Genomic DNA, 23,157 nt, shown 5'->3' with positions numbered 1-23,157 from the left:
GTGATGGTGAACTTTGCATGTGATTGCAAATCTGCTACTTTCTCTTGTCTGTTCTTGAATGCAACAGAGAAAGAATGAGCTCTTTACTTCAGAGAGGTACTAACCGTCTACCTTCTATGACTTGCTGATGGTTTTTAACAAAGCATTGGTACTTTGGACCATGGTGCTTCTGATTTTTTTTTTATTTTTTTTTAATATGGTTGAAAGTTGGTAAGGGTTCAAAAGCTTTAAGGCAAGACTTGAGAGCAAGATTTATGAGTTCAATTTTCATAGAAGTCTGGGCTTAAAATTTCTTTGCTTTTTCTAATTAGAATGAAGAAGGAGAAAGACTTTTTCAAATAAACAACACTTTTTATAAATTGTTGAGGAAAATGTTTTGTTTTTAATAATTAAATTTGATTTCTGAAAATAATGTGTTTTTGTATAGGGTACACAGCTTGAAGTTGGGCACAAGGATGATCTTACAGCTCTTGATGAGAAAGCTCGCCTGCAACAGTGCTACACAAGCAAGCCCTACAATATGCAGCACAGTGTGAGGAAATCAGAAGCTGTAAGTGTTCTGGCTGGTATTAGGCTGTTAACTGTCTAGACTTGCAGAATGACTTCCCAGATGTTCAATGGAAGTTAGGCTTTTGATGATTTGGTCCTAGTCTGTAACTGCAACCATGGGAGTTTGAACATCTGTTTTAATGGGAGTTGAACTGAGCAATCCAGTGAGCAATTTTTTAATCTTATCTGCAATGCTTGTATTTTATGCAGTCATATGTATAAATAAGAATACAAATTAAACATAAATAAATACAGCTAAGAAGATCAACTGAGTGACTCATGTGAACCTGACCATACTATTACATTTCCTCTGGTCTGTAGCTTGTACCTGAGCCTGTATTCCATGATTCATAGATTTCATGATTCCATCAGCTTTTACTCTGACTAGTTTCTAGAGTAAATAAGCTGTTTTCCGTCGTTACCTCTTGAAATGGAGTATGTGATGAGACCCCACTTTGTAAGCAGTATGGGCTCTGCTGCTAGTATTAGATCAGGTCAGCTATGGCTTTGGCCGAGTCTTCAAGATCCAAGGATGGAGTTCTACAGCATCTCTAAGCAACATATTCCTTTGCTATGCTACTCTCCTTGTGAAGATGTTCTTCCTATTATCCTTACTGAGTCTCCCAAGGCTCCATTTGTGACATTGACCTCCTTTTATAATGTTGGCCACTGTTGCAAAAGTAAAAAATGAACAACCAAAAAACCCCTTTGTAACTGTCTTTTGGTTTTAGGAAGCTTTTAGACCTCTTCATAGCTGCTTCCTCTGCAAACTAAACAAAGCCAAACTCCCTTAGCCTCTCCTTTCAGTTGCTTCATCTCCAACGCTCTTTTGGTTCCCCTCCAGTTTCATCTCATCCCTATTGATTCTGGGGGAGAGAGAGGCCCCCAAAGTGGAAACAGGCATGGCTTCAGTATAATGACTAGAGAGGAAATAATAACTTTTCTTATACTGATATACCCAGTAAGTTTCTTTAATTTCTTACATAAATACAGATTTTTACTCTCCTTAGGACTGTGCAAAAGGCGTATTGTACATTTAAGGCTAAATCTTGATTTTGGGATTATTTACAATGATGAAGAACCTTGAGACTTGGTACTGTGTGCTTCACTATTTGCATATGCAGAGTGATGGCTTTCATAAGTGAATTTTGTAGGTATTGCTGAGCAGGGTTAGCATTCTAACGTTCTGATGGAATACTAAGCCATAACAAATTTTATGAGACTATAAAAGTAAATAATTTCTCATTTATTTTGTTTGCTCATCATTATGCACTGAAGTTCACCTTGCAAACATCTATTTGATTTCTAGTCTAGTTAAAGTGTGTCTCGTCTCATATGAAGTCTAATTATTTGCTTAATAATAGTGAATGTTGCACTATTGAGGTTACTAATCATTTTCACGATCAGAACATCTTTTCAAAAAGTAATCTTATGAAGAACTTCCTGTTTGTTATTTTTAGAATTATTTTAAAAATCCGTATTGTAGGGTGAAGCTAGTGGGGAAAACTCTTTTGAAGTATCATTAGAGTAACTACTTAATGCTAAATCAAATAACCTGAAAATACTGAGAAAAGGAGCAGTGCCAGACCACAAATGACAGGTACACTGCAGCTGGCATGTTTTAAAAGGAAGCCAGCAGGTGTCTCAGCAAAGTGTCACAGGGACCTTTGGAACTCCTTCTGTTACTGATTGCGCTCGTGGTTGCACAGGCACTCTCTGTCTTTCTAGGAGCCTCTCTAGGGTTCTCTCAGGTTCAAGATTCTGACAGAAGTAGGAATAATGGAAAAATCAGAAGTAACTACTGCTTATATAATAATGCAATTGGATATATGTTGTCTCAGTTATATGCATTTGTTTTTAAAGTGCTTTAAAAATTTGCTTAAGATGACAATATTTTTAACATTTCCTTTTACTGTAATCACTGCTAAAACCTCTAATGTTAAAATAGATTTTCTTTTAAATTTTCTCTAGCTTGGGTTGAGAATTACCTTATCCAAGTTGGATTACAGTAAATGTATGATTGCCAAAGAACACTATATATGATAAAAATATTTTTTTTTGGAAGAAGGCTTGTTTTCTGTAAATAATTCTTTTGTGGACAAAAGAGTTGCATCTTATTAACAACTGAGAGCTGCTGTAAGCTCAATGTCTACCTCGGCAGTTTTGTAAATTCATAGTAGAGTTTTTGTCTAAGAGGTGAATGGAAGATTTTCTTCTGAGAGTACTTTTAGTGACCTTCTAGTATTCAACTGAAATACAAAGTGTAAAGTTGAATTTTCAAAATCAGTTTTTATCATGTGGCTGTTTTGGATCTATAAGATTGATCTTTGGAATACGTTGAGTTTTAACAAACACTGCTGTGTACTGTCACTGTGTACATAATGCACCTTTACATAATGCTTCTTAACATCAAAGATTCAGTAATTTGGAATAAAGTACCAGTAGATCTGATAGATGCAAAATGAAATATGAAAGCAAAATAAAAAGTCCCCAATCTGCTATAATTTAGAAGTCTTTTAAGGCTTAAAATCACTTCAGTATAAACACCAGTTGGTCTGGTGTTAAATTTTTCATTCTTCTGTTTTGTTTTGTTTCTGGCTAGTGCTAATCAGTATTTACCTGAAGATTTGTGAACAATATCCATAGCGCCTCTGGGGATTTTTGGTTTATCCATTAGTTACCTTCTGTTTGGGAACTAACTTTTAATTCTTCTTCAGCCATGGGAAGACTTGATGTATCTAGAATTTGGTTGGTGCATGATAATCTATGTGGGGGAAAAAAAATAATAAATCATAAAAATATCGTAATTCTTCAGATTCAGAATAGCTAACAAGTCATCAAAGAGGTCTAAACCCCTCAGAAACAATAATCTCTATTTTCTCATAAATAAAAATAAATCTGGGGGGAGAAAAAGCAAATGTAAGTGCAGTGAAAAAGTTTGGAGATTTGGAAGATGAAGTGAGATGGTGGGGCATAACTGTTGCCATTGGCCTCTGTTCTGACCTTGGGCATCCTCTTGTGCCTTGGGTTTTCTTTCTATGAAACCAATGATGATCAACAACCAAGCACTTTACGGTGAACGGCACAAGGTTATGGTTGGCTGTTACTCTAAAGTAAAAATGCCAGTAAGATCCTGTTAAATCTCCTGCCCCCTCACAATGATTTCTCGTTTATAAGGAAAGGTTTTTCAGGTTGGTCTGTTTCAGTAGAACATTATTCTGGCATGCAGAAAATAGAAATTGGGAGCAGAGACTAACATTTTCTTGACTAGCTATTGCTGGAGTCGCATTCTTTCAATGGGAATCTGTGTCAACCATGGTACTTGGAATAGTGTGAGTTTCCTCAGGCTCTAATGTACTTAGAAAATTTATTGGAAACAAAAGATAAGGAAAGCTGTCTGTCAGCAGAAATACTAGAAATCTCATATTTATTGACATCTAATATGCATAGACAAGTTGAGTGTGTAGCAGAGAATATTATTTGTCATGCAAATAGGACTCTAATTGAAAAGATGAAGAAAACCCGTGAAAATTCCAAATTAATTGTGACATTTGTAAGATGGTGATCTCTGTACACTGTCCTAAGAGCTCTTTTAGTATTTGATGTGCTTGTTTAATTTCATTTTCTCTCAGTCAGTTTTTCTTTACAGGAGGATGTTGCTGCAGAGCGGAGAAAACAAGCTGTGGTAGAACAAGTGATGGTGGATCAGTTATCCAGGTAAGTGAATTTACAGTGTAAAACTACAGTGTTCCCTACAGAAGAATTTAGGTCAGTGAGTGTTTGACTTCTCTTGCTAGGAAGATGTTTTGATGACCTCATTGCAACTCTTATGTAGTCTTACATAGTGCTATTTCTAAAATCCCTTTAAATGAAAAACCTTTTTAATTTAAAATCACTTTCATGTGCTATGTTTAAGTTCATTTTTCTTTGAGAAGAAGTGTTGATTTTTATATCTGAATCTAATTTATGGGTTTTACAGTAACAGTACTCAGAAATAACCTTCTTTTACATCTGCAAAATATATGGATACCTGTTGTTACAAATTACAAGTCTTTAGTATTTATTTTCTGTTCTAAGACTGTCACCTTTATTAATATTCCATTATTAATATTGACACAACATCTCTCTGAAGTAAAGGAGTATTATATCAGTGTTAATCAGGAAGGAAAAAAAAGGAGCAGATTAATCAAATTGATCTAGGTTGTACAGGAAAGCTCTCCTAACTTCATTGCTATCCCTTTAGCTCCAAGAAAGCATTGAATCTATGTAGAAAGATCCCATCATAGGTTAAGGAGGAAAAATAAAGTAACAAATAAGTAAAGTTGAGTATATTAAAATTATTTTTCTTATTATTGTTCCCATAAACTTGTTCTGAACAAAGTCAAGTGCAAGGTCCTGCATCTGGGTCAGGGCAATCCCAAGCACAAATACAGGCTGGGCAGAGAATGAACTGAGAGCAGCCCTGAGGAGAAGGACCTGGGGGTGTTGGTTGATCAGAAGCTCGACATGAGGCAGCAATGTGTGCTTGCAGCCCAGAAAGCCAGCTGTATCTTTAAGTGCAAAGCAAACAACTAAGAAATGCTTGTCCCATATCAAATCTTTACAATGATGTAGTTAGAGCAGATGATTACAGAGATTGTGTTAAAAAGATGCTAGTTGTGTTGAAGTGTTTCAGTGCTGCTGGTGTTGGATTAGTTTTATGCGTCTTGGATCATTGATGTTCATTCTATTCTTAACCTTCTTCAGCTGCTTCTCCTTATTTTTGCACGTATCTATGCATCTCCTGCTCTGAACCATTCTGTTGACAAAGTCAAAACAATATCCAGTAGTGCTGCAGCTGCATCAGGATGAACTTCTAATTGAAAAAATCTCTCTGTTTATTTTCCAAATATAACTGTGCCAGTACTGCCAAACAAATTGGTATCAGAGAGCAGGATGTTAATCGGGGAAGATTAGTTCAAAACTGTCACGTGGAAAATCTATTACAGGAAACACAAAGGGTTTTTTTGATTGTTTTAATAGAGCCAATCTTGCAGTTAAATTATAACTGATGTGTGCAAAGTTGGTTCTGCATAGATCAGAGAGAAAGTTTATAAATTCACATCAGCTATGCAAAATTGTTTTTTCCTTCTGATTATTAATCATTTCAATAACATGTATTTTTTAAGGGGTCTTCTCTTACATAAAACATACAAAAAAAAAATCATACAAAACCTAAAAGAACAACCACCAACCAAATAAACAAGAAACCCTCCCTCAAATTTATGCAGGTGTAATGGCTAACTTCAACGTGTTATTGTTGAATTATTCATATGGCATTTTTATTTATTTTGTTTGTTTTTCTTCCTTGGGTAAGAATATGTAAGAACTAAAATTTAAACTTAGTGTCAGTCAGAGAGCTTCTCCCTGCTCTTTTTGGTCAGAGCTGTTATAAGTGACCCAGAACAATCCACACGTGCTGATGTTTCCAAGGAAGCTCATGGGAAGCTGGGACTTGGGAACACACCCATGCGTTTTAGAAAAAGAACACTGCATGAAACAAAGTAAGTTTTCTCTAGTGGTCATTCTTTAGAAATATTTTTTTGTTATTTTGGGCTCTGTACTCCCTCTTTGTCTTTCCAGGTGTTTTATTCCTACTTGGAACAAAAAACTTCAACTGAGGTCTTATTGTTTGCCTCCCCCATTTGTATAATTGCCTCGTGGGACCTATTTGGGGATTCTTTGTGTATAATGATTCACAGAAGTTATAAAACATGGAAGAACCATTTTAAGCTCATACTGATACTGTTCATCACAGGGTTTTGTCAGACTTTGAGTTGGTTGAATCCTTGCAATGCTGTTGTATCCTTTTAGAGATTCCCATCCCGAGGTGTTTATAATTGCATAAATATGCATCCATAAATGCTATTGTAGATCTTAACAATATAATCATACTTTTCCTTCATGTTTTGATTTCTGCTGAAAAATTGGCATTTAAATGTAATTTCTGTACTGTGAGCATTAAAACAGTAACTCCAACAGCTTAAGAAAAAATGAGAAAATATTTTGATTTTCATCAATGCATGCTGAAAACAACATGAATCTGCAGTTCCTGTTTTTATTATGTTAATCCTTCTCAACATGCAGGCAAATATCTCTTTGTACATTTTAACATCATCTTCTGAAGTCTTTTTCAACAAATGTCTTCTTTTTAATTAAAAGAAAAAAAGCAACAAAACCTGTGTCAAGAACAATCTCTCAGTCTCAATCTGTTACACTCATCACATGAACAAATCTCTGTTTTGGGAACTAGTTATAGTCAATATAAAGTATCTAAGTGGGGAAGGAAGCCCCCACATGGGCATTTTGCAAGAAAATTGATTCGGTGGTGGAAGCATAATGATTGGCAGACATTTAATTCTTGACATAAGTGCATATAAACAAAATATCCCATTCATGTCTATGCTTTCTGTAGATGTAATCTCATATGATGTAATTACGGAGTGCTTTCCACATTGCAACTCTGAGTTGCTTTCTAATTCAACCACAAGAATCATCTCCTCAGCCAGTTGCCAAGGATACCGTATTTTACATTTTTTTTTGCTGTTTTGAAATGGTTATTTTCATATACACCACTGCTCTGTGAGCATATAGATATCATTAATTTGCTGCATTATTTTCTCAGAATAAGGACCAAATCAGGATTGACTGAAAGCGTTCTCTCTAACAAACTACGCTTTGATAGTAGGATTATATCAAGGTAATCACACATTTTGTAAAGCTTTTCAATTCTGTGAATTTATGAATGATGGTTGTTACCTTGTTGAAATATTTAATTGCACTGAACTTTTCCTTCTCTGTTACATATATAGAAAAAAGTATATACTATGTAGGTAGGTAGACCTGCGCATATAATACACCTGACATGGCTGATACAGTGTCTTTACTGTCCCGTTGTACAGCATTAAGATGCATAAATAATGTTATGTTACCATCATGTCAGTCATAGCTTTGTGCAGGACAGTTGGCACAGGGATGTAAAAGAGTGCTCTTAACCATAGCATGTCACTTAATTGTAACTTCTTTTAGCCTTTTCTTAGTATGTGGCAACCATTGTGGAAGGAAAGGATGGCTTTATGTCTTTTTTGTAGCTCCTTACATACTAAGCTTACAGGCTGAGGGCATCTTTGTTCTGAATTGAGTAGTGGTGACATAAACATATTCTTCAGCTCTGAAGCAGTGAGCTGTATAGACATAGTCAAGGATTCAGCCCCATAGCTTCATCTACCATAATGAATGCAGTAGTCCAGGTTTACGTCATCCTTTAGTGAATGAAAATTATATTGGCATTCTAAAACATGAAGCTTTGAAAGACGTTCTTAATGTTATGGAGAACAGAATATTGCATTAAGATGTGTTTCCAAATCCAGAAGATGGATTCCACAGTGGTTTAGTGCAAATAGATGGCTCTTTCAAAGAAAAAGATTGTGCAATATGCAAGATTGGATATAAAATGTGTATTTCAAAATAGAAGTGTTATTTGTGTTTGGGTTAAATTAGGTTTGTATAGATGCAAAAATATAAAGGTGCTTTTCAATTTTCCTTTTAGAAATGGTCGCGATGCTTGTAGAGAGTTGATTGGATTCTTTTTTGCATATGACCGATCCCTTACTGTGTATGAATTCCGACAGTTTGGAAAAAATAGGTAGGTTAAGTTACTTTAAAAAAAAAAACATAAAACATCTTTCACTGTACCTATCAAACATAAATAAGTGTAATTGTTTTAAGATTAGTTTTGAATTATTTCACAGAACAAATGCCTTGCCTTTCATTCAGAGGGGAATTTATCAACATCAGAGAGGACAAAAGAAGGGAAAAGCTTATGATCTTAGTGACTTCTATATTGTAAGTATTCTATTGAATGCAAGGTAGTTTTATTGGTGATTTGAAAATAATATTTAGATATTCGAACTGAAAATTGTTATCTAGCATTCAGGGGAAGACATTTGGTCTTCCCTTCAGTAATGTTGTCAAATTAAGGGTTTTTCAGGAGTCTGGATTACTTTGCTGTCCCATGATTTAGGGATTCCACTTTTGGCTTCAGTTTGTAGATTTTCCACTAGAGGGCACAAGACTGCAGACAATGTAGACCTTTTTGTAGATAAAATGAACTATTTGGGACGGAGAGTCTTGAAGTAGAAGACTTAAGTACTTACTTGTTAACAAATTAATGATCTTTGTGAGGTTTGCAGATGTTTCGATGAAGGCATTGACTGAATATTTTTTAAGCACGAGGGAATTGGTTTTAACTTAAAGTTTGAAAATATTTACCACCAGCTTTATGGAGAGAGTTTTTTTACAGTTTTTTTTTGTTTGTTTGTTTGCTTCTTTTCTTTAAAAAGGTGATTGTTTGAAATATCATTTGAATAAATAGCATGTATAGTCAAGTTTCTACTTAACTGAGCATTTGAAACTATGGTAGACTTGATACACCAGATAATCTGATCATTGACTATGGACCATATTGTGTCTTCTGTGCTGCTGTACATCTGTACTTGGAGAAGCGTTCATTGTTTTTAAATACAAGCATTTTCATAAATATTCATAAATTTTGAAATACAGGATGGTTTTGCTGCATCCTCCTGTAAATCTTAAGTTTGGAGCAAACAATGCATTTGAATGAAGTATTGTAAATAAAGGCAACAACATCAGCTTTTAGTATTTTGTCTAATCACTTGAGTAATCCTAGAAGTTTACATGTAGCTACCATATAGGAGTTTCCAAGATGAAATAGATGACTTTTTATGGTACGGAGATTGAAGCTAACTCTTTTTTTTTTTAGATTTTTTTTGGTTGTCATTTGTGTCTTTGCAACCCGCAAATGGAATTATGGGAATGTGTTTTAAACAAAGGTGTGTCTTAAAGACATCCACAAAATGTACTGTCCCCAAGTTCATTATCTCTTTGGAATGATGTCATATTTGTGAATCTCCATATCTTCAAGCTCAGTTTCTCGGATGACATTAAGCTACACAAATCTCTCACAAAGTCCAAGTGGTTGACACAGTTGCACAGCAGCAGTATCTTCCTACTTTATGGGTGTTGGAATCTTTATAATCCAAGCCTGCATGGATATTATAGTTAGAGCTACTGCTTTTTTGATTCTTGTCACTGTTCTTTGTTTCTAGTTTACTTCTGTTCTTTTCTTCCCTCTCCTTCTCACAAACCAGATACCTCACATATTTTCTGAAGTTAAAGAAGCTATATCCCTTGTCCCCAGCTTGGAGGGAAGAGGAATTTTAATACTCAGAAGGGACAGTATTGAACAGAACTTTTTACTAGTATTAGTGTGTTTTTATTCAATATTTGTTACTGAAATACAGTAATTTCAAAGAATAACTACATATTTAAGCATTGCAAGGATTATTTGAACTTTGGGATGTCTACCTTTTGGTTGTTTTTTTATCTTAAGTATGATTGTAGGTTATTGAGTGTAACTGTGGAGGGTTTCTTCTAGTCCGAAAACTTGGCTCCCAGAGAATCATTGTGGCACCTTCTGTGACCATCTGTTCTGTGGTCCAGTGAGTTTTGGATTCCATAAGATAAGAAAAATACAAAAGTAGAGCCTGGCTGAGAGAACAACAATCTATAGTATCACATTACTCAATTGTGAATTAGGGTAGAGCAGATGCTCTTACTAGACAAGCCTCCATGTAGAAGATAAAGTTTCATTTCGAAGTCTGTTTGTTTTTATTTAGTATTAGAAAAGCTCTGTTAAGAAGGTTAACTGACCTTAGTTACACTTTTTCCATCATTTCATAGCAAGACTTTAATGATCATACTTCTGAAAGTCTTGCAGAACATATTCTACAAACTATGTGACCTGTTTGTAAACCATTCTATGTTTTGCCAACAGGGAGCTAACCTAACTTTCCGAAGTGTTGATCATAATCTTCCAGAAAGTGTCAAGCAGAACCCAGTCCTCACCCTTCGTGTGATAAGTATTGATGAAACAGCTATGGATTTTCTCAAGTAAGTGCAGCTAACTTTTTCAAATTAGTCTTCCTTAAGCAAAAAATACTTTTCTATAAGAGCTTCTAACATGTTATTTATCCTGTTAAAAAAAATCTGTATTTAGGCTGTTGTTAGGAGAAATTAGTAATAGATGTGAGTGGATGTTCTATAATTCAATAACTTCCTAGAATGATAAGGAGTAATTTGAAAAAAAGAATTAATTAAATATGAAGCTATCTTACTTGCTTTGTTTGAAGTCTTTTTAACTCAAATCATACTCTGAAACTTTTCTGATGTGATGAACTAATGTACTATGTTCAGGGCAAAAATCATTTTTTTGTGATCAACATTACCATTGAATCTTTTGTGAAGCTTATATTAAATGCTTATATCAGTTATGCCAATGCAAGTGTTTGAACACAGGCAGGGGAGGGATTGATGGTTTCTTTTTTTTTTTCCCATCTTCTTTACTTCCTTTTTGTATGCCTTCCTTCTTCAGTCTTTGAGATACTGCTACACATTGAAGACTGCAGGCATTGGGGCATCTAATTTCTCAACACATTTGTTTTCTCATCCACTTGCTGTATTCCCTCCAGTCAGGTATTGATACACATCGGTAAGATCACCCTGAGCATTCTCTTCTACAGGCTGAACATCCCCAGTTCTCACAGCCTCTCCTTGTACATCAGATACTACAATCTCTTCTTGACTAGGAACAACAGTAACAGAGCCTCAAATATATTTACTATCTAAAAACTACTTTCATCAGAACAACTTAACTAACCATTATTTTTTTTTCTGCAAGTGTTGAGATACATGAAGCTTGTTCTCAGTTACAGTAATATTCACTTTAAGGTCCCTTTACACTGAAAGCTCTGCAAAGAGGCCCTAGTGAGCTAACAGTCCATAAAATTGTAAATTCAAATTTAATTGGTTGTAGAAACATAGAGCTGTATGATGCTTACTTCTAATTGTTCCCTGTCTGCAGGGTTTTCATGAAATAATATAGTTTAATATTGGTTGGCTTGCGTAGGACATTTTACATCTCAGAAGCATATTGTTTTGGTAAATATCTTTTTTTTTTTTTTCATTTGTTGATAATTTTCTACCTGCGGAATTTGGAGGTGATCCAGTATTATTTCTGAAAGCTTGAGAATGAAGACCTGTTCATTGGGTTTTAAATTCATATTTTCTGCTGCTTCTTTTCTGCTATTTCTTTTTTATGCTCTCTCAAGCTGAGGTGTGGGTTTTTTTTCAGGTAGTAAATTGAAGTCTGTCTCATTCTTCTGAACGCTGTGTCTGGGTGGGGTTGTTATTGAACCGTAACTCGGTCTTCTCTGGTGGAAAACTCATGATCTGAGTCCTTTTATCCCAATTAATGTACTAGCAGGGAATCCCACTCAGGAGCGTAGAGTCAAAAAGGTCTGTTGCAGATTTTCAGGAGGAGCTATGCCCTTCTGTCACAAGCTATCTTTTGTGCTTTACCCTTGTTCTAGTGAGAATATGTTGTCCTCTGTAGGTGGTTGACTTCACAGTTTAGGTAGTTTGATATGGACAGGCTCATAGGGACTTCATAATGGGAAGTACCCAAACTGGAGATGAAAATTCTTAATAGCAGAGAGGTAAGTCTTCGGCCTCCGAAATAAGGAGTAGTCCTTCATGGCAAGGCACTGGTGAACACGCAGTTTCAAGTTGGCAGTAGTTTTTACATCTGTCTTCCTACTCTGATTAAAAGATTAAAAAAACTATAGCACATTTAATTTTTTTTTTTAATCTTCCAGTAGGTTCTTCCACAGTATTTTTTTCTATCAAGCTTTATACTAACTTATTTGGATTACTGGGAAGCCCTTCTGAGAACACAAAATACAGAATTTCACTATAATTTTTAGTGAAGGAACCTGAGATGCGCTGATCCAGCTTTTGGTCTAAACCCCTGGCATAGTTTGTTGCCTTAGTAGTTAACTTCTTTAACTACTGTGAGTTTACATTGTTTTCATTTGGCAGACATATAGTTAGCATGTAGGAATGAAAATAGAAACAAATGACCTTATAAACTCACTCACTATTAAGTCAGATTTCATGTCAAATACATGTAGCTAATCGTGCTTTCTCCAGAAGAAGATGCAAAACAACACATTGTGGAAAGATAAGGTGTTTTCTTGTGTTTATTAATGGTTAGCTTGTATTTGAAATGAGAAGGCCTATGCATTTCCCAACAGAAAACTTATGTGCTTTACTGGCAATTTAACCTTGGTAGTTAAGACTTCTATTTGGTCCCAGTACAAGGTGACTCCCTTCATAATTTATAACTCATACCTGAACTAGAAGCATTTCTTTCTTCTGGATGTGTATAACCTACAGTTAGCAGTGTAAGCATAGATAAAAAAAGATATAAAAGTAATTTAGAATGGTGTTAACATTTGCATCATCAATATCTGTCATTACTGCTTTTTAATTATCTGGACATATTTCAAGAAATTGACTCCTTGATTTGAGAGAGATTTTATTTTCCCTGAGGGTGTATGTTTATCTATTCAACATTCAAATAAAAACGCATCAATATCCATAAACATGTTTTCCTGGAGATTTGAACTTTGCTGGTGTACTTTTAAGAAGACTGATCTGAATACTGGGACAAATAGGAAGCCATACAATAGGCCTATTGGCATTCTTTTGTTACCCTGCTAGTGATGCTTTTAACACTGGGTACCTTGTGCTTTTTGGATGTTATCAGATGTTGAAAGTAATCAGGATCTGGACAGTCTAGTACCCTCCAACAGGTATCTGAAGATCTAAACAGAGTTATTCTTTTGTCTCCATTGTTTCTCCAGATTGCTAACAATAAAGCCATGAGAGTGCAGAAGCCTTTTAGTTAATTCTTTTCTTGCGTGATCACCTCACCACTAGTTTGTTCTAGTAATTAAAATTAAATTCAAAATCTATGGGGGACACAAGTTTCTCAAGAATATATGTTGGGAAATATATGGGATATTTCATAAGCATATACAGCAACTTCTACCTCTTGAAGTTTCTCTGAGCTGTCTCACAAGATTCTTTTTTGTGTGATTCCCATTTATTGTGTCCTGTTTATTAGCTTTTTTTTTTTTTTCCAAACATTTCTGTGGAGGGTTTTTAGAAATCCATGACTTATTTATTAGAGCCCTCTTAAATGGATTACTTTATGTAGTGCTGCAAGAACCAAGCAAAGAAAGCAGGTTTTTAAACAATAATTAGCATACATGCATATTTGTCTTCCTTGAAATCTTCAGTGGAAAACTCTTCAGGTTCCTCAAAGCTTCTATTAATACCATGTCCATTTATTTTATGAAAAATGTCTATCTGTTAGGTTGCAAATTTTTCATTATCTCTTTGTTTAGTAAATTCTGGCCATTGCTCTTTGGAGCTGCTTGTAGGTTGCATGGAGAATGCATGGTCACTGCAGTTACAAGGTCTGGAATTCTCTCTTACTGCTCTCATGTGTCCTTGATGGACCATGTCCATGGCAATTCTTCCTTGGTTCAGGACATATATTGTCATATACTGTCAGTTGAATGAATACAGTCATATGGAACCCGTTCTTATTGTAAGGAACTCGGTGATAGTGTGTGAAATACCTGAATACTGTCAAGTAGAAATCTTTTAAATAATTCTGTTCCTCTGCAGAAGTATTCCTTTGTTGCTGTGTTGGTCCCCAGTGCCTCCTTAAGTGATGCTGTTCTTGATCTGCATCATGGAAGATAATCTCTTCTGCCCTTTTTCTGATTAGTTAATAACAATTTTAGTCTTTTTGCCCTTGTGTTCCATTAATCACAAGTGCAAGACATAAAACAGGTGGAAAATTGCTGACTAATCTTGGTCTTATCATTTAGACATTTTGCTAGGAAAATAAAGATTCAAGATATAACTTGTATAGTTTTGATTTTTTTTTTTCTTTTAAAGAGAGATTTGTAGCTACTTCATGTTATTTTCTTGGTTACTAAGTGTTGCTGCTTTAACAAACTTTTCCACTGGTCTGAGCTGAAGATTAGGACTGTCCAGATATGCTTCTGGAGATTGTACAAGCAGGAGGAATTATGCATGAGTTATAAATTGGAAGAGGAGCTGCTAATGGAATAATGTCAGACAAGAGTTTCTGTATATCTGCAACTATTCAGCAAGGACTTTTTTGTACGCCACGTCAAACTTGAGCACTTGGACACAGTGCTTATAAGGGCAGTATAAGAATTAAATACAAAGTTCATTTTTTTTTTACTACAGCTATTTTGAATTCAGTAATATTACATATGATTTTCCCCAGTCAACTTTAAATTGTTATTATTTTAGAGCTCCCTCTGAGGAATTCAAGCAAGAATGTTCTGAGCAAGTGACCAATGACAGCAGAGTTTTCAAGAAGATTCAAGGTTTGTGTCTACCAGAACCCACTTAATTTTAATTTCTGTATCTCTGTCTTTACAGCTCAGCTCAAAGAAGAGTGGTGACATTTCAAAGATTTTATTCGAATAAATGAAGCTAACCAAGAGTTAGATATTTATCAGAATATTGCTAAAATCTGATACTGGAATAAACTGTTCATAAGAATACTTTCTACTCTTAACTTTCCTTCTTTAAATAAACAGTCTGGCTAAAGATCATGGAAACGGTACAGAATAATTGTGAATGTAACCAATAAAATATCACTCTCCATGACAACAAAATCTTAAAAAAAAAAAAAAAAAAAAAAGGCTAAATCATAACACTGATCCTATGTTAAACTGGCATCAAATTAAAAAAAAATCTGGGGAAATATGCAAACAATCTTATTTATTCAGTTAATTCTGTTTTAGATAGTTCTTTGGCCATTATTTCTATGCATTGAAAAGTAGTTTTTTCATATTCTTCAACGTTATCCTTACTAAATATATGTGTACAATTTAATAGTATATTCTAGAATATGTAATTGTATTTTGCCAATTTACTACCTATAGTCTTTTGTACAAGAGCATAGCTTTGTGTTTAAAACTATAGAAGGGTGTTTATGCACTTGCTGTGTAACTTGAGTCCACAAAAACTGTTGAACTGAACAGTTTTTAGTTTGTATTGTAGAATCTCCAGTATAACTTTTAATAGCAAACCCGCTTTAAGTAGGCACTCTTTGGTCGCTACAATCTACTTGAGCACTTACTTTTAGAAAGATTGTTGCAATAATACGTTAGGGATATTTTTTATCTTCTAGTGCTCCTTCCTCTCTTTTTTTTGTCCTAGTGTTTCTCAATTATCTGACCATATCTAAAGCTTGCTGGTGTGGCTTGGAAGAAGGCTTAGTGTATATACTTCAAGACGTATTTTAATGTACTTCTGAGTTTGATCTTTACTGGAAAAAAAATCGTCCCTCATCCTCTTCCCCTCCATTTTGCTTTTTAATAGTAGATGCCAGTAATTTGAAGATGTAATATGGTAATAATAGATGACTTCTGTTAGCAGAGTATGCTGGGAAACTCGTACAGCCCTAAAGAGAAACTGCTGCACAGAGATTTTGATAAGGCCATCATTTTTACTGTAGAAATAGTTCTTTGCCTATTAGTTTGGAACGATTTTGCAGAACTACTGATATTTGTTCTTGTTTCCACATGTATTTAACATCTCTGTACAGAAAAGGATTGAATCTGTGTCCCTTAATGGGATGTTTGTATTAGCAAAGTACAGTGTTGCTGAATTGCTTTGGGTGTTGAATAATAGTGCGTATGTATTTGATTCCAGTGGAAGTTAGCAGTTTCATAATCTGAGCACATATAGGACAACAGACATTCTTTCCTTCTGTGATCTTTTTAATGTTTTATTAGATGTTGCTGCTGCCTTATGTGATTTCTGTTACATGTTAAGTAACTGATAGTTTCATTGTGATCTCACATCTGGTCATTAAAGGTATGAGAGCTTAGGTGTGTGGATGTGCCTTTTAAGCAGCAGTGCCAGAAGCAGTTGTGGCCTTGTTTTCTTTTGTAACAGCTCCATAGCATGTGGTCAACTTCAGGTAATTGTTATGCCCTTTCCTTCCGTAAATCCTCAGGTATGCTCAGAGAGACACTAAGTAAAAGAGGAGTTCGAGTTATAACAGGCCTAGGAAAGTATTTCCGACATATAGACAAGAACAGAAATGGTTTTCTCTCTCAGGCAGACTTTAAAGAAGCTCTGAAAGTATTCCATCTGGAAGTGCCTGAAGGGGTAAGTCTAGCTTGGGCAGTATTTCACTTTAATTTATGGAATTATTTCTTTACTTAAATCTACTACAGCTTAATACGTATTTTTTCCATGGCTTTATTTCCTTGTGTTATATTGGCATTTCTGCATTCAGTCCTATGTGACATTCTTGAATAAATAAAAAAATAAGTGTGCAATCCTTTTGTGTTATGAAGAGGGGCAAGTGCGAGTGCAATCCATTTTTCTTTTTCAGCCTTTTGAAGATATTCTATAGGGTACTATTTACTTATTGTTCTTCTTTTTAAATACTATGTTACAAGAAAAGCACACAACTATCAAAATGGTTAATAATGTGAATTATGGTCATCAGTGACCAATGATGACTTGTGTTATTTTGAGAAATATTTGAGTCAGTTTGGATGGGGACATTGTTCTTTGTGAAAGTATTGTAATTTCCTACTGTAGCAATTGTTTTTTTCTAGCACATAGTGAAATTTTTTGGCAAAATATTTTCAAATTACAGGACTTTGAATCCTTGTGGCTTATTCTTGATGATAGCAAGAGTGATAAAGTTGACTATGGAGAATTTATTCATGCCATAGTTGGAGAAATGAATGAATATCGGAAAGCATTTGTAAGAAAAGTAAGTTTCACTGCAGATAGTATAGATATTTTGCAGCCTAACTTTGGAGTTAGTTATTGTGTTTTGAATTTTTTACTTAAATTTTGCATCTGGTAATTGACTTTTTAAACTGTCAGATTAGTGTGTTAAAATAAATGTAAATTAGAAGACTGCATGCTGTTCCATTGTTGAGTTAGTTAATTTTGAACTGCAACCTAGAATCAAGTCCTTTATTATTTTAGGTTTGATTATGCATGCTATTCTTACAGTGCTCTCCAGTGTGGAAAGCATCTGGCACTCCAAAGCTCTGTCTTCCAGAAATCTCTCTCTGTATTTTGGCATATCACTATATTTGTTATCCATATGCACTGTGTGCATTTTTTTCTCAATGTCTAAAATAGAGGCAATAATACTTGCCTTCTTTGAGACATCCAATTCGAGGCATTGCATTAGTGAGAGTTTTTTATATTTGAAATGTCATTTTGTTATTTGTCTATCTAGAAACTGGAAAGACAGAGGGATTGGAAATGTATTGTGACTGTTTCCAGTGTGAAACACTGGTTACAAACCAGCCAGTATCATAGTGACGGGATATCATAAAGATCAAGAAATGGGACACGCTTTTGTTCTTTTAATAATGGAGGATCTGACTCTCCCAGCCCTATATATTGGGTATGTGTATTAGAGTAAGCTGTTGAAATTAAAATGAAGCTGCTCTTAGTAGTGCTGTAGAGGCACACTGGAATGACGCCGGAATCTTAGTAATTGGAGGAGACAGAAAGCAAGCAGCTTAACTGCTGATTCTAAGGATGAGCTAGAAATTTTGGAGACAAGACAATTTTTTTTTTGAGTTTGTGAAGGGACCACATTTGAAGTGAAACTTGTCAAGATAAAACAATTGTGAAATTTCATAATGTTGAATTCTTTACTGGTATCTGGTGACTGTGATAGCAGATTCAATTTACTTAAATAAAATATGTGAATCAGAATAATCCATTGAACAAATCTGAAAATATGTGCTAGGTAGCTAAGTATGTTTGGACTTTAATTTTTTCTGCCTTTTTTTCTCCCTTGTTTAGGCTTATATGAAACTAGACTTCAACAAAACTGGAAGCGTTCCTATGGTAGACATCAGAAAATGTTACTGTGCAAAGAAACATCCTCTAGTATTGGCAGGTAATTAATTAATATTAACAACAAAAAATGAAAAAAAAAATCTACAATTAAAGTAGTGAACTTGTTAGCAGATATACGAGACCCAGAAACGGATACTAATATAAACTGTTTTCATTTCATCTGTTAACAAGAACTTTTTTCCCTCTGATTACCTATGATATGTCTATCTTGGCTATAAATAGTAATGGAGTTTATATACACAATTTTAATACTTGCTTTTTATCATGCTGCAAATACTTCACTTATATAGGTTAGATTGCTTTCCTTACCTGTGTAGGACTACATTTAAGTAGTTATATATCGGCTCTTATGTGCAAGAAATCACTGACCCCTATGATATCAGTAATTTAAAATTAAGAGAATACTCTTTTTCATATTACTGTTTTCCCTCAACTTCTATAAGGCTTCCAAGTGACACTAGATGTACTCATCACTTGGGGTTCCTTCTGAATAAATTATTAATTTATTTCTAGGACATGGATTGTCATTCTTTACAGAGAAAATGTTGGTATCTTCATTATTTTTCAGGCTTTGCAAAAATGTTTAAACTCTGCCATTGGAAAGATAGGAGTTTAAATCTTTGTATGTCAGTTTCTAAAATAGTATCTCCAGATACCAAACTAGTTACTGTGAAAGTCTCTTTAGTGTCCTGAACCTTTCTGTTTTACCAGTAGAAGAAAAGATGTTTTCTGTATTGCCAGTGACCTTAATAGTAATATACGTGAGGATACTTTGTGGATTAAGGATGTTGGACATTCCATTTTTTTTCCATTGCTATAATGCTATATTTTCTCCATTTTTTTCCTCAATGCAATAAAAGTCATCTAAAGTATAATCTTTATTAAGTTGCTAGAACACACATGTCAATTCCAGAACATTTTTGAATGAAAACTTGCATCTTAATGTGTTCCTAGAGCTTTGAACTAATATTACATTAAACACATGATTTATCACAAGTTTACTTCTGATTTACCAGAATTTTAATTAAGGAATGTGCCATTTAGTTTTAGCAGTCATTTGAAGAAAAATCTTCCTGATCTTATAATCTATTAAAATCGACTTTGGCCTCATGTTTCCAATGATATTTAATGCTATCGTTTGCTATTAAAGGAAGGTAATTTCTGCAGCTGATGTTAAGTGAGCAAATGACTTCATTGCCTCTTGTGAAATATTGAATTTGTTCAAGAAAAATATTTGCAAGCCAAAATCTTAGATTTTCTTTCCTAAAATATATTAACTGTCATATATTTATTGGTCTTGAAAATGTAATTAATGGGAAAAAATACACTTTCACAGGCAAAGCTACAGAAGAAGAAATTACAGCATCATTTTTAGAAACATTAGGAGAGTCCTGCAGCAATCCCAATGAAGTGTCCTATTCTGAGTTTGAAGATTACTATGAAGGATTAAGTATTGGAATCATGGATGATGATGATTTTGTTAACATCTTAAGGAACCCTTGGGGAATTTAGAATGGAAGAAGACAAATGAAAAAGAAAGACCTTCTGAACAAGGAGTGAACTAATCAAGGACTGAGTTTAGTTGTGACATGCGTTACTTCATAATTAGTGTCTTAAATTGATTTCAAGGACTGAAAATTGTAGATGCTTTCAGAATAATACAAGATAAGTTTCTTACAGAGTCTGTTGAGCAATGCTAACCACTTTTTCAGTATAAATGTTGTTCATGCATTTTCATTGGCTGTTCACCATACCAGAAAGCAGAATTTACTTGATATTAGAATAAAGTGTCATTTTCAAATTCCCTCTTATTTTAAAATACTAAAATGTGTGAGAGTATGTGCAAGAGAAATTTTAGTTTTATGATTGTGGAAAGGTTTTTGATGATGTAAATATCTGTGGTAGCTTTTCTTCAGTTTTCTTTTTATAAAAATGCCATATTTTTTCTTATTCTTTTCTTTGTTTCTCATTTTTTATGCTGGTGGTCAGCCTGAGAGAGAGCAGGCCATCCCCATTCAATTTGGAGGAAGACCATAGTACTGAAAATGCAGAGAATTTCACACCAATTAACCTTTAAACTAGTATCCAGGCCATCTCTGCTGCTTTTTTTTTTTTTTGTCTTGTTCAGGGATCTTCAGAGATGAATCCCAAAGGCTTTAATAAGCACAAAGATATTTTTCAGTGTCCTTCTTTTTCTCTATTTTGCTAAATTGTTTTCAAAACAAATTTCTATTTAAGTATCTGGCTTCTCTACTTTCTATTGCTGTGATTTTTTTTAAACTAATCAATGATATCCTTTGTCAAATTGATATACATCGTTTTATGTCTATTGTGAAAGTATAAAACAGAAAAGTATATATTAAAAAACACCTTGTTTCAACAAAAATTAAGCTTTGAATTAAAATATTCCTTGCTACTTCAACTATTCAGCCAGGTATGCTTTTCAATGTAATACATCCTGTTAATTCTGTAAGGTTAATTGTGTTAGGAAATAAAAAATGTATTATTAATTAGTTTTATATATATATGTATGTATGTAGATAGCACTTGGTTTCAATATACCTTTCAAAATTAACTGTATGTTGAACTGCATGTTTTAAGCCTATGCAATTAAAGAAATCCTCCCTGGTGATGCTTTTAGGAAGGTTATTCCACATTATCCTACGGAGTAGAAAGACTGATCACAAATGGATGCTTCCTTAGTGAGTCGTCTTATCAGCACAAGCTGCAAAGGTCGTACCTGCTGCAAATTAAATGGTGTTTATTGTTCTTATCACTAAAGTTAGGTGAATGATAGGCACGAATGATATTTCCATAACTTTGGTAGTAATGCATTTTTTTCTTCATCTGAAGTTAGATCCTTAACAGGGTAATCTACAATAAATTCTAAAGGTCAGAAATTACCTAAAAAATACAAGCCCATACTTTGGTAATTCTCTAAAACCTGGTAGGTATTAAATTTCTGTTAAATACAAGGTCAGTTATACATCAGTGGCTGCCTCAAAACACCAGCTATGATGTCTCTGGTGAATTTATAACGGAGTTCACAAAAGTTCCTTTTAAAAAGTCACTTTCTATCTGCCTGCTGTTATTTGTTCTCTAAAAATGGTGGCAAAGAATTGACAAAAACTTCTACCAAGGCTGGAACGCCATGCTTGCAGTGAGCAGAAAAACTAGCAAAACAGAAACTGTATTCAGACCAGGGTCTGTGGTGTGGGATTCTTTTTATTATCAGTATTGAAAAGCAGCATCTGACAATGCTGAGGAATCGTAGCCTGTACGGTTCCTCTTTGGAAATCAAACATCATAGCAGACACTCTGGGTAAGGAAGTAATGCAAGTCTGTAAACCTCAATGGGTTGTTTCTCTTAGTATCTAATACTTTAGTAATTTTTTGTTTGTTTGTTTGAATATACTTGAAATCTACTTGTATGGTTGAGATGAGAATAACCAACTGTTGTGATCTATATTTCTGTGTTTGAGTACTTGGAAAAGCTGTCAAAAGACTCTTTTCAGTAACAGTGGTCTCAATGCTCAGTTTAATTGCATTCTGATTTGCTTATATTTGCTTGTAAATGAACCCTGAAGCCTTACCTTTGATCAACATTTTGTAGCTTTAAAACTTTCTGGAGGTATCTGCTGGAGCTTGCTGCCTTTAAATGTGTTCAAACAAGATGTTTTCTGTATTCGGTACCTTTCTCAGAATTGCTCATGTTTTCTGAATTAGAGGGTGGGTGTTCTTAGATGGGGTGTTCTTGTTCTTAGATGTGGTTTTCTCAGTCACAGAAGCTGTCTGGCTTCTTTCCTGAAAGTTAATGCTTAATACAACTAGGGGTCTTCATGACAGCCCTAATTTAAACTTATGCTAAGAAGTCTGAGCAATTTGCTGTAATTGAGGAAAGCAGAAGTGCATTATGCTGCCAATATTTTGCCCTGATAAATGAATGTACTCCCAGAAGACAAGTGGAAATGAATGAAGTGGTGCAACTCCTCATTTTTGAGGTCTATGGCCACTTCATCAAATGAACGTGCACTGGCAATGCTAGCTGGAATGTTTAAGAACGTTTTTGAGAAGCAAAACACAAGTACGGGTACAAACATTCAAAAGCTTCACTTTGTCACAATGGAAATATGACATCTGACGTCCTCACCTGGGACGGTTTTGGTGGCAAGAGGAGGTATTGCTACTGATTCAGATGCACAAATTCATTTTTCTTCCATAAAAGTCACTGCCACCTGCTCAAATTTTATGGGTCTTAAGGGACAGGAAAAAATAAATAATGTGTGCATAGAGAGGTGCTGTTTAGTTTTTGTTTGTTTTTAAGCATGCTATATCTAGTGTAAAAGAGAGAGCCTAGAGCTGATTTCTTGTGGGTTGGTCTAGTTAAGTCCATAGAAAAACAAGACAAGTATCCTTCTGTGGCAGAAAAAAGAAGGATAGTAGAAAATACTTTTTTCTGCATATTACTCTAGCACCTTATACTCTATCCTTCCTCTCCTGTATAGTAACGAATTTAGAGACTGAGACAGTTCTGCGCGTGCTTCTCATGTTGTTAATGTTCTTGTCTTTGAGTAGCTGAGTCGGGTTTGATTTTTTTCTACAGAAACCTTTTCAAAATATTACCTGACCTGCAAAGTACTTAGGAAGGAAATGTGGCAAGAAGGTGCCAGTTGATGACCCCAG

General features: G+C 34.6%; 1 protein-coding gene across 5 annotated transcripts in view; it reads left to right on the top strand.

The window, feature by feature from the left end:
* The window catches only part of CAPS2 (calcyphosine 2), a 33,100-nt gene extending 11,994 nt beyond the window's left edge, over positions 1–21,106 (top strand). For 4 of the 5 annotated variants that reach the window (XM_080606660.1, XM_080606658.1, XM_080606659.1 and 1 more), the window contains 12 exons: positions 428–550; positions 4,199–4,266; positions 5,973–6,092; positions 7,214–7,288; positions 8,138–8,233; positions 8,340–8,433; positions 10,445–10,560; positions 14,866–14,942; positions 16,586–16,740; positions 17,240–17,359; positions 18,418–18,514; positions 19,811–21,106. In XM_080606660.1, coding sequence (XP_080462786.1) covers positions 428–550; positions 4,199–4,266; positions 5,973–6,092; positions 7,214–7,288; positions 8,138–8,233; positions 8,340–8,433; positions 10,445–10,560; positions 14,866–14,942; positions 16,586–16,740; positions 17,240–17,359; positions 18,418–18,514; positions 19,811–19,986 — 1,317 coding nt within the window. In that variant the 3' untranslated portion in view covers positions 19,987–21,106. The remainder of the gene's footprint in view (positions 1–427; positions 551–4,198; positions 4,267–5,972; positions 6,093–7,213; positions 7,289–8,137; positions 8,234–8,339; positions 8,434–10,444; positions 10,561–14,865; positions 14,943–16,585; positions 16,741–17,239; positions 17,360–18,417; positions 18,515–19,810) is intronic. The other variant, XM_080606661.1, reaches the window with a different exon arrangement.
* Positions 21,107–23,157: the final 2,051 nt, after the last annotated feature.

This window comes from Anser brachyrhynchus, assembly GCF_964034855.1.
Source record: "Anser brachyrhynchus genome assembly, chromosome: 1".
NCBI classification, from domain to species: domain Eukaryota; kingdom Metazoa; phylum Chordata; class Aves; order Anseriformes; family Anatidae; genus Anser; species Anser brachyrhynchus.
This window is presented reverse-complemented; position numbering and strand designations above follow the sequence as displayed.